Source organism: Dendrobates tinctorius, unplaced genomic scaffold (assembly GCF_039654945.1).
Source record: "Dendrobates tinctorius isolate UK_male_01 unplaced genomic scaffold, ASM3965494v1 ptg000097l, whole genome shotgun sequence".
NCBI lineage: Eukaryota > Metazoa > Chordata > Amphibia > Anura > Dendrobatidae > Dendrobates > Dendrobates tinctorius.
In genome coordinates, this window is record NW_027361765.1 from 2,407,563 (window position 1) to 2,420,238 (window position 12,676).

A 12,676-nucleotide genomic window follows, 5' to 3' on the forward strand; every position below is an offset into this window, starting at 1 on the left:
GAGGTACCACCTTCCTAGTCCAAATTAATACACTAACACTCCCTCTCCTTAGTATACTGTTGCCTATTGGCTATGCCCTTACACTGTTCCCCTATGCTACACCCCCCCACACTACTTAGTCTCTATTATGTGCCTGCTCACACTTATTCTCACCATACTGTCTCCTTGCATGTCTCCTCCTCCCTCCTCATACATTTACCTTCTCACTTTCCATACTGCCTCCTCACACATCCCTTCGACTTCCCATAATGTATCTGCACCCATCCCATCACCTTCACTTCCCATACTGTGTCCTCATACTGTATCTACACCCATGCTACCACTCACCATACTGTGTCTGCACCCAACCCCCCATTTATGCCCCATCTCATACCTTCCTCCTCATATTGTGTCTTTAAATTTCTCCCTCTCTCCATATTGTGTCTCCACCTGTCCCTTCCTTGCGCCCCAAATTTGTGTCCTCAAATAATACCTTGTTACACAAAATCTCACCAGCCCCTCAATACTAAATATCCCCATCACAGTAAATCTCCTTCTGCCCATTACAGTAAATACCCCCCTCACACACACAACAAATACTCTCCTCCACACACAGTAAATACCCCCGTCATGCACACATAGTAAAATACCCCCTCACACACGGTAAATAACCCTCACATACACAGTAAATACCCCCTCACACACACAGTAAATACCCCAACACACAGTAAATACCCCCCTTATATCCTCATACACAGTAAATACCACCATACTCTATATACAACACACACATTAAATGCACCCCCCATGAACACCACCCACATCCAGTAAATACAACAGCACACACAAACTAAATAGCCCCACACACACAGTAAATACACATACACAGTAAACCTACCACCAGGGAATGAAATACCCCTGCAAGCAGTAAATTCCCCCCTCCTATCTTCGGTGTTTTCAGCTCTACTAACGTGGAACACTAACCACCAATCTGCGTTGCCGGTGAGTGATGTCAGCAGCGTGATCACATGACATGATCACACTGCTGCGTCGCTCTGACCCGGCGGGCAGTGCTTCAATTGTGCTCAAGTCTGTAAGATGCGAGTACAATTGAACACTGGGAGCCGGTGCGCTGCAGCTTCTCTGAGCCAGCTGTCAGCTTGACAACCGGCACAGAGAACTGCCGACTCCCAGTTCGGGCAGCAGAATGCATCCGCCGGAGGAGATACTGCGGACCGCCGCATTAGATGGCCCAACTGCACCCCCCTGTCAGCTGTGCCCAGGGCACATGCCCCAGTTACCCCCCCTAGATATGCCTCTGCTTAGTTCTGTCTACTACCTGAAAAGTTTCCATTTGAGTGTAGGTGTGTGGGAACCCCGAACAATCTCATACTGAGATAGATATTCAATTTTTAAACCATGAACAACCCACTTAACAATTTATGGGCTGAACGTTTATGAATATCTAATCAGAGCACCACATGCAGACCCCCCTCCAGGCCCACCTTAGGGCACGAGCATATCATTAGCATAAAACTGAAAATAAAGATTAAAGAACAATCATAAGAAAGATTTCATTTCTTTTACTCATTTATATAGCATCATTAATTCCACAGCGCTTTACAGACATTATTGGCACTGTCCCTAATGGGGCTCACAATCTATAATTCCTATCAGTATGTCTTTGGAATGTAGGAGGAAACTGGAGAACCCGGAAGAAACCCACACAAACACGGGGAGAACATACAAACTCCTTGCAGATGTTGTCCTTGGTGGGATTTGAACCAGGCTGCAGTGCTAACCACTGAGCCACTGTGCTGCCCCCATCAACCAAGGTATCATTTTAATCAGTATAATGGCACTGACCTGACCCTATATGTAGGTTACTGTGCATAATCTTGGTGACAGGCTCCAATTAAGTTTGTCTTTCAATATATTTTTATTTATAATTTTATTTTAGAACAGTGTCACTTGAAGTTTGGCTGAAAACTTATGGTTAATTGCAATCTATAACAGTAGTAAATATAATAATATCAATAGTCACTGCTTGCTTATGTAATCATAAGTTAAAAATTTTCATAGTGATGTATAAAATAAGCCTGGTCCCTTTTGTTGAGTTTCTGGCAGGCATTTTCAACATTTTTAGTCATTCCAGGAGGGCCACAGCTGAAGACACCAATTTTCTTCACCTTTAAAGGAAGATAAACTAAATGTTACTTTCATATTCTTACTCTACATACAGTACAACATTGTACTTTTCTCCTTATGTATCATAGACTGATGGCTGTGTGTACTGCCACAAGGCTTGCATGTTGCAATGTTCATGATGTAGATACTAAGGGCCCAATTCCTCAGTGTTTTTTTGCCAGAAATCTGGTGTAGAACGCTTTCATAAGTTAATCACACCACTGTGAGCATGGTAGCAGTGAACTTCAGCAATGAGTGGCTGAGCACTTTTGACAATTCCAAGTTCAAGCGTGCTAGGATTAAAGCGGTGGACCAAAATTATTATTAATTTTCATCCTAATTGTCTCTCTATCTTAATAACATAATATTTTTCTAATATGGTTTAATTGAAAAGTCCGTACCCTTACCTCTATAATTTACTTTACTTTTGTTTCAATTACATTTCATTTGAGAATCCCCAGTGCATGCTGGGATACTCATATGAGCTTTAATCAGGGGGAAGAGGCTGCGGTTACTGCCACAGCCTCTTATCTAACCCTGAAACAAAGCGTTATCCGTGATGTCCTTTTCAGGGGTTGGGCTAGTTCATACTGTACTGTGCATGCAGCAGACATCAGTTCTAACGGATACTCAGTATGAGTTTACTTCTTACTATGAAATATACTTCTCAGTGCAGAGTGACAGTGTGCTCCCTTGCTGGCACTAATTAGAAATCACAAGCTGGCAACAGAGCGCACTGTCAGTGTTCATTGTAAGAAGATAACATTATCTTTCAAAAACTGCAGAAACAGTGAGTTATAATAAAGGCATGATCAAAAACATTACTAAGAACCTGAAAAACTGTTCTTACTACATTATAAGGAGTAAATACCCTTGACAAGTTCCTTTCAAACCAATGTTAGAAGTACAGTGTAAGGCAAAATTAATTATATAGAAACAATTCTATATCGGTCTTCTTTTTTTTAATCCACTGATAGTTTTGTTTTCAAAAACTGAATGAAAGGGTTCATGTGAAATCCACTAAACGCAAACCAGTAAGAAATAGGTGACTTAGATGCTTACTGTTAGTGCTGATAATCAACACTGACATGTCACATGCATGATACTGAAAAACATTTATATTTAAATGGAACATCCTAACAAAATGATCCTCTCACATAACTTGGCTACATGAGAAGATGACAATGGAATACTGCGTAGGAGACATCTATGACAACTATGAAAGAAAACATAGCAACCAATCACAACACAGCTTTCTTTTTGTATTCTACTTTTTAAAACTTAAAGCTGTGCTGTCGTTGATAGCTCTGGGAAACTAACAAAACTCTTCTTTTCCACAGTTTATCTAAATATGAAAAAAACATGGGAAATGTATTTGTAAAAAAACATTTTCTTTATTACATACAAATGTTTAAAAATTACATCCAAGGTAGATAAATGAAAAGCCACACATTTCAAGTGTACTTCAATGTCCAAAGAACGCTGAGGTACATTCAAAACGCATTGCTTTCCATTTATCTGCCTTGGAGGCAATTTTTAAACATTTGTGAGGAATTAAAAATATATACTTTTTTACCGATAATTGCAATACATTCCCCATGTTTTTTTCCCCTTTTTGCCATACGAAGGAGGGATTGTATCTTTCCATGCACACTTGATCATAATTACTGGTGAGTTCAGCTGTCATACTTTTTCTTCTTTATCTAAATTTGCCCATGACCATATGTATCAATGGACCTTTTATTACAATAAAGAGTAAGATTTTATGAATAATTGTGGAGCACTAAAGCTGGGTTCACATCCCATTTTAGCCACCGACAATGACTCCATCCAGCCATCCATCTGAAGCTCTGGAAGACGGGATTCAGATGTATCAGCTGATGGGACCATTGACTTTAATGAAACAGGCAGAGTCACTTTGTGCTCTACCCTCATTTTTGGCTGTATACGCCTGTTTCAGTCGGTCACAAAAGTACAGATGGCCATGTTTTTGTGTCTAAATCATAAAGGCGGGCATTGCCGAAAATGAGGGCAGGCAGAATACATCTGGCTAAGTAAAGTCAATTAATCTGTCAGTGGATAAACCTTAGTCTCGTTTTTCATTGCTTCCCTGAGAGAGCCACTGATGTGTGGTAAAAATGTGATGTGAACCTATGGCAGATGGGTCTAGAAGTCTTCTTATTCTGTTAAGGGGTTGATTGTGTCAAATATGTACTGAAATTTCTCTGGCTGATGGCACTATATCTTTATTTAATATTAAACCATACCTCGGGGTGGGCATCTTGTAAGGAATTCAAAAATCCCATAAAAGGAGGTCTCCCGAAATGTGTGAATGATCTTAGTCCAGTCATTAAGCTCCTGTTTTGTACTTTCTGAAAGTGCCGCTCACAGATGTACTGCAAAATTAAGGGTTGTATATCTTATTATGTCCAGGTGAATATACATATATATAAAGAAACGTGATCAATATCATGCAAATTAACTTGATGTTGTGTTAATAACGGCTGCTAAAACCATGAGCAGAAAAAAATGATAAGCAATTTGGAATATAAATAAAAAATATCATAATAAAAAAGATTATATAACCCTATTAAAAATAATAAGTATAAATATATTCCAAGTCACTTGGACGTTCCAAAGAACCAGTACATTTCTAAAGATCAGGGAACATTCATACTGTACATTACATTACATTGGTGCATTTCACTTTTTATGCACAACTCAGCTGTTGCAAGATAATATTTTTGAATAATTAGGTGTTCACTTCCTTTTCACCGCTGATTGATATGAAACATCTTCATCCTTTTCAAAAAAAACAAGTCTACACAATCCGAAATGTGAATTATGATTTTCTGCAGCAGCTGTTACAAAGAAATGCATGACACATCACAAATGTTGAAGAACCATGTTCATCGGGACTTAAAAAGAACCTAGAACCTATCACTAGATTCATGCTTTTCCCTGCCTTTTCCAGTTGATTAATAAGTGCCTCCCTGTATTCACATATAGGAGTGAGACCGGTCAATTAACTTGGGCATCAAGAACCTGGCTGGGGTTGCCCCGGACTACTCAATTTTCTTCTTACAGTTTCAGCTATGACGTCATGGCTTTTTAGGAAATACCATACTTGGTTGCAATTGCAAAGCCAGGCTCTGATTTATTCTGCTCAAGGATCGAGCAGTATGAATCTACTCCAAGGTCTTATTAAAGAGGTATTTTCTAGTTCTTAAATTGCTTTAACTAATTATGCAGAAAAAGCAACTAAATTGCAAACTTGCTGTCATTCTCCTATAATGAGAGATTTTATATTTATGGTTTACAGCTTGCTTCCATGGAGTGTAGCTCCTATTGTCTGGCTGAGAGAGTGCAGTAGTTACATTCCAGTTGAGAAGTTAACTTAGCACCCCAGTCGGCCCTCTCAAGTCCACCTGAAGTAAAACAGTGCCACTGCTACATAACCATTAACAAAGGTCATCTGTTATCTGTTACCTGTTAGGAACAATTTCAACCCCAGTGTAATTAACTTGAGGAACAGAAAGAAAAAGAAAGAGCTACATATTTACCAGCATGGCTGTGCGGAAGTCGAACTTTTCACTAAGTTGTGTGATGTATATGTGGACTGACAGAAGGTTGTTTATGTCGTTCTCTTCCACCTCTTTGATGATGTTCGTTAACCATTCAAACTGTCTCTGAGTGCGAGTTACCCAAATGAAATAAATCTGAAGGAGAAACCAATAGTTATTTACATTTCAACCCAAACTTTTATATATTCAGCCTTTAAAATAATTATAATTGTACACTTTTTGTAAAACAGGCATTGTTCTCACTTCCTGCTTGTTTGCTCAGAAGCTGGTCTCTTCTTCAGTTTCCCACACACTCCATTCACTTAGTAGCACTTTTTGTCTGAACATATATTAATTTCGGCTGGTGAATGACTCATGAAGCCTTACATGCATAACTGTAATTTATTATAAAAGATTTCTGGACTATATATTATAATGAATTTTTTACCTTTTGTGATAATTCATATGTCCTATGTCCTATGTCATATTCATATGTTGCTCAGGATTACCAAAAATACACAGCTCAGCTTACTACAAAAACGAGCACCACTCTGGAGTTAGCCTCTCCAAAGATACTGAACATCGAACGACTGAGAAGGCTGACTATTTACCTTCTAAACCATACCCTGGTGAGAAGATATGTGAGCAACCTCCCACCCACTCTTTAGTTGTTCACATAAAACCGAGCATTTAAAATGGCTGTTTAACCCTTCTCAGCACTTAGTGTGCTGGAGAAAACTTTTGAGGCTAATAGCCTCAGTGAAACATGTCTCCCCTATGGTACTTTGCCAGTGACTTTGTCAAAGTAACCAAGAACATTTTATTATACTATTTTATGTAATAATTCCCACTTAAGCATGGTGGAATGATAAATAAAATGGAAAATAAAGATTAATTCTTTACGCATACTTTCTTGCACTGTATTCGTGCGTTGACTGATGATTTGAAGACAAGGTCTTTAAGGATTGAAGCAAATGGTGTAACCCCAATTCCACCACCAACTAAGACAGAAACTTCAAACTTGTTCCACTCTTGGTGCCCTTCTCCAAATGGTCCATCCAGGAATAGCTAAATAAAAGACAAAATAGGAAGTGTAAAAATACTTTTTATATACCATGGACACCAAAATGGAAAATTTCCATATGTCCAAATATTTTCATTAGGCAAGTGGTTATACGCTCTTTCCTCCTTTAAAATGCATGCAGGGATCCAACATTGGTGGTTCCATTTTTCGAAATCCCTGGTAATGTGGCACTCTGACATTTATGATACTTCAACAAAAGGTCTAATACTAAATCTGAACATTTTGTTAACTTACAATGGAAGAAATGCAAAATGTTTTATCTACCTTTGGGAACTTGATCTCTGCTGTGCTGGGAGAGGAATAAAGCTGTCTTAGGCTTGTTGTCCATGGCCCTACTGCTCTTATATGTAAACTTAATGTTTCTTCATGGGGAGCAGATGTCAGTGTAAATGGATGGTATTCATCTGTACCAAGGGTCAAGCAGGCAATCCTAACCCATTGTCCAGACTTGTAGTCAAAGTCAGATGGCCGCTGAAACTTCACGTACGTTACACCTTCAAATTAAAATAAATATAAAAAAGGTTATTTAATATTCATGAATGAATAGATTGGAGAACTTGATTTTTTGCTATTCATTTACACATTAGTTCATGGGTGAACACAGATGTAAGATTGTCCCTTTGTATGTGGCCACTTTGCAGTCACATGATGTGTCTTTGACAGAAGCTTCTTGATGCATTGAAAGTGGAAGTGGGCCCCTTACCTCTTGGGCCCCTGTGCTGCTGCACAGGTTTCACCAATGGTATGTGCACTCCTGGAAAAGTTAATAACCAACACCCAGCTCCAGATTATGAACCACTCTAGATAACAATTTTATAGCTACTATTATATATATAAAGCTGAGTGTAGAGCCCCGCCCATTCCACATAGCAACATTCACTATAATATCCCACATCATCCCATCAGCCAGAGCTACCAGACTACTACCACTAATATCCCACATCATCCCGTCAGCCACAGCTACCGGACTACTACCCATAATATCCCACATCATCCCATCAGCCAGAGCCACTGGACTACTACTCCTAATTTCCCACATCATCCTATCAGCCAGAGCCACCGGACTACAACCCCTAATATCCCACATCATTCCATCAGCCAGAGCCACCAGACTACTACTCCTAATATCTCACGTTATCTCGTCAGCCTGGAGTCAGAACCAGAGCGCTGAGTGGAATGGTCCTAACTTCCATACAGGGATCCCTTTAAGAGCGGCCTGGCATCAGAACCAGAGCGCTGAGTGGATTTGCCCTGACTTCCATACCAATGATTCATTTAATAGAAGCCTGGGGTGAGAATCAGAGTGCTGAGGGATTTACCCTAACTTCCCTTTAAAAGACCCTGGGGAAAGAACCACAGAGCTGAGTGGAATGGTCCTAACTTCCATACCTGGGATCCCTTTAAGAGAGGCCTGGGGTCAAAACCAAAGCGCTGGATGGATTTGCTCTGACTTCCATACCAATGATCCCTTTAAGAGGGAAGATGTGCCTATAGGATGGAGGATGTGTGATGGTATATGGGCACAGGAGGGGGGGATTCATTTCTGTCATGTGCTCTGTGCTCCTTTCAGTGGGGCAGACAATAGCTGTGAGCTTATGAAGTATTTCTCCCACCATGTCAGTGTCTGCTGAGGTGTTGTCAAGTGGGAAAACTGTTGGTCATAGCAACCAATCACAGCTCAGCTTCTTTTAACCAGGCTTTATTTTAATCGGGATGATTAAAATAATCACACAGTGATCAAACTATGATCATAGTTTGATCAGAGTGTGTGCATAGTGTGATTACATTTTCTTGGATGTAGATACGATTGGAAAAAACTTCTCCATCTTGTCCATTCTGTTAGTCCAGGAAAATCATACGTATCATCCGAGCGCAGTCTGATGTTTTCCAAGGACTCACTGACTTGCATGGCTGAGTGTGATCAGAATATTGGATGCAAATCATGCATGCTGCAGTATTTCTCCTGGCACAATAGAATCATGTTAGTCAGACTGCAGTCAAGTGTTTTGTCCGATCATGCTTGATCCAAAAATACAGTCATCTGCACAAGACCATTTAACAAGCAATAACAGCCAGCTGCCTAAGGTTTTTTATTTTCTGAACAGCGTCATTTACAAAACACTAGTGTCGTGAATTATTCATTAAGTGAAGAAAAGAAGATTTTCATCAAGTATTCTTTTTATTAGGCCATCTGCACACACTGAGTATTTGGTGAGTTTTTTAACCCAAGATTTGTTAGCCAAAACCAGGAGTGGAAAGGTCCGAGGAAAAGCATAATAGAAACATTTGCACCACTTCTGCATTTTTCACCCACTCCTGGTTTTGGATTACAAATACTGGGGTAAAAAACTCAATGTTTGCATGTGGCCTTACAACAGTATGTGTACAAGAATGTGCAGTAAATATATTCTATTACATACCTGACGGAAGTTGCTTGGCTTCTAGAACTTCTATCTCTATCTTTTTCCTCCTCAAACTAATCAGTTTGTCAACCACAAAGATGATAGCCGGGGCAATGAAAAAAATGTGAAACCTTGGTTGCTGGATGAGTGAAAAGCTGCCATGAATGATAGTCTGCGATAAACAGATCAAAGTGATATGAGAGAAGCCATGTAAGACAAAGTCTTTGGGGCATCATGGCCATTATCTTCTTACATTGCGTAACTGTACTGGATGACATGATGACTCAAAGCAAAAATAAAACCAAAGGACAGTACACATATCTTACAATATGTGTTACAATTAAGTGCAAAATAATAGCAGTCTAAAATCATTAATATGTTTAATTACTGTTTTTGGCAGAAATGATGGGAAAAAAATTCATGACTAGGTGTAGGCGAGTAATGGGTAACCAACAGAAACAACGGTTATGACATCCACACTTTTAATTGGGTGCAATTGATTCATTTATTGAAAGGGAGGTGTTCTAATTAATAGCAGTGGAGAGGTTAATTAGTGAGGTCATTCATTCTGTAAAGAAAGAGGTGTCAATTATGGCCTTACTTATAGAACAAGGGCAGCAAATGGTGTACCTGCTCCTTTTAGCCCTTGCTCTATTAGCAAAATGGAATGTTCTTGACATTGTACCAAAAGAGAACGAACTTTCATCAAGGAGTTGATTTGAGAGGAGAAAACATATAAAGAAGAGCAGAAAATATTTAGCTGCTCAACTAAAAAGATTTCAAAAGCTTTAAAATGGCAAACAAAACCCAAAACATTTTGTAGGAAAAGAAATACTACCATCCACATAGATCATAGGATTACGAGAATGGTACAGAAGCATCCAATGATCAGTTCCAGGGAGATCAAAGAAGATCTTCAGTTACCTGTGAGTCCTGAAACCATCAGAAGATGCTTGCATGACGACAAGCTATTTGCAAGAAATCCTTGTAAAGTACCATTATTGAAAAAAGGTGGGTTGAAAAGGATACAGTTTGCCAAAGAACACAATGACTGACCTAAAGAGAAGTGGCGCAACATTCTAATGACAGATGAGAACAAGATTGTTCTTATTGGGTCTAAAGGATGCAGTTTGTGACCCACTGACTTCAAGCCACAGTACACTGTGAAGACTGTAAGACATGGAGGTGCAAGCATAATGGTATGGGGTTGTTTATCATACTAAGGAGTTGGGCCAATTTATCAAATTACCACCATGGACCAATCTGAATATATCAAAATACTGGAGAAGGTCATGTTGTCTCATACTGAAGAAAAAATTTCCTTGAAGTGGGGGTTTCAGTACGACAACAACTCCAAACACACCAGGAAGCAGGCAACATGCTAGTTCCAGTATGAAGTGGCCAGCTCAATCCCCGGCCTTAACTGGTTGAGAATTTGTGGCGTGACATCAAGCATACTATTTTTGATACGAAACCAAAGAATATAAAACAACTGTAAAATGTAGGCCAGTCAGCTTGGGCTGGAATATCTGTTAGCGGGTGTCAGATGTTACTTGACTCCATGCTAGGCAGATGTAAAGCAGTTATCAAAAATAAAGGTTATACAACTAAATATTAGTTCACCGGTTAGCAGAAAGCTATGTCTCTAAATACATTTCAAGTTGTATTAAAAATATTCGAGTTTATAAGTGAAAATGAAGGCTGTTATTTTTTCTGAACGTCGCCTATTATTTATTTTTCTTCATTTTCAGTCTGAAAAATTATGTTTTGTTCTTCAAAAGAATTGAATGTGCAGCGCTCTCACTGCCTTTGTGCATATGGAAATAAATGCTATTATGAGGATTGAGCTTTTTCGCAGTTTTTGAAATGCACTGCTATGATTTTGCACATAACTGTATGTCTGGAAATTATTATAGAGAATATATAATAATAACTGTCATAAAGACGTGTTTAAGGCTCAAGACATCCCTCTATTAACCAGAGCAAGGAGGCGTTATCTAGTGGTTTATACATTTATATGCAAGTCATGTAATACTAAATACGCAGCTACATCTGCGTATTATTGGGAGTTAGAAAGGTTGCATTAATTCATTTCCAGAACAGTTTAAACAATAATCTAACGATGGGTTATTCATAAGTCACAGCCCCTTTCAGAAAAACATGTAGTGCAATAAAATCCGTATAGTCCATAAAATCCTTACAGCTTTCATATGTTGGTTTGAAAAATGAGAAATTGATTGTTTAGTAATATACTGTATCTATCGGAATGTAGCATTGATTCCATATCATAATATGATCCATTTTATCCTAATTACAGCAAACTGGTGATTTATGGGCTAGTTTCCTTACAATCTTACCAGAACATAGAACAACACATATAGATGATGAACGATCCAGAATCCACGGAAACTGATCCGTCGAAAATGATAGGTAGAAAACACATACATCAGAGCCATGACTGCTAGGAGCAGGACTCCAGTCATACCTGTAGTTAGAAAGAAAACTTTAACTCAACGTCTTGTGCCATGTCAGGGACAAACAATAGACTGCAGGTCATGGTAGGCATGAAAGATTAAATCTTTAGCTCTCCTGATTATTCCTGCTATCCCAGTGCTACCACAGCATTGGCCCCATCATTCTTCTTGATTCGTCTTGCAGTGAAGACGTGCCAATCATACACAAGTAACCACTGCAGCCAATCAGGCACCATCACTAGGGCCAGTGATTGGCTGCAGTACTAAAGCGTACATGCTTGACGCTTCTTTATTGCAGGGCAAAACTACGAAATCAGCATTATCACCAGTAGCAATGCAGGGGATTCACCAGGTGAATATAAGCTATTATTCAATTTTGCTACATTTGTTGTTTTTTTTTTTATCTTAAATTTAAGGCATTGTGACCACAGTGAGCCTCCACCAGTAGATCCCAATCTGCTAATTGCCAACCCAAGCTCTAGATTTTCTTATTCTTTAAATTGTCTAGTGAAAATAAGCTATTTATGGCTTTTGAAAAAGAGTTGTAAATTAGGTCTCCTAAGGATGACCGCTACAATTTTTTGTCTACATAAATGCCTGTATCTGTGGTTAAAAAAATCATTTTTTGCAATTTGGTTTCAGTAAAACCAAGCTTTGATGTTGCACTGCTAGTGCGAGGGTTGTAACCTTTCTTCTAAATTATTTTATGCTGATTTAGATCAAAGTGGAAATCAATACTGATGCGGACATAAATCTGCTTAGATAAGTTCAAAAAAAGGAAGATAATGATTACAGAACGAGTTCACTGATGAACTCACTCTGTTATGTAGAATTAAGCACAGAGACTGGGAAAAATAAAATGTTCTGCAATTTTAATGAAGCCGAAACACAAAAAAACTATTTTTGGCCAAAAATATTTATTCTGGAAGTAATAAATTAGAAACGATTGTGCTATACTTTTAACTTGCCTCTACATTTACACAACTG

General features: G+C 38.8%; 1 protein-coding gene across 1 annotated transcript in view; it reads right to left on the reverse strand.

The window, feature by feature from the left end:
- Window positions 1–1,546: 1,546 nt before the first annotated feature.
- LOC141098898 (dual oxidase 1-like) overlaps window positions 1,547–12,676 on the reverse strand; it is an 85,080-nt gene continuing 73,950 nt past the window's right edge. The window contains exons 28-34 of the mRNA XM_073586868.1: window positions 11,573–11,700; window positions 9,234–9,387; window positions 7,078–7,307; window positions 6,639–6,797; window positions 5,730–5,885; window positions 4,434–4,562; window positions 1,547–2,168 (exon numbers count right to left, since the gene is read on the reverse strand). Of these exons, the coding sequence (XP_073442969.1) occupies window positions 2,046–2,168; window positions 4,434–4,562; window positions 5,730–5,885; window positions 6,639–6,797; window positions 7,078–7,307; window positions 9,234–9,387; window positions 11,573–11,700 (1,079 nt within the window). The 3' untranslated portion in view covers window positions 1,547–2,045. The remainder of the gene's footprint in view (window positions 2,169–4,433; window positions 4,563–5,729; window positions 5,886–6,638; window positions 6,798–7,077; window positions 7,308–9,233; window positions 9,388–11,572; window positions 11,701–12,676) is intronic.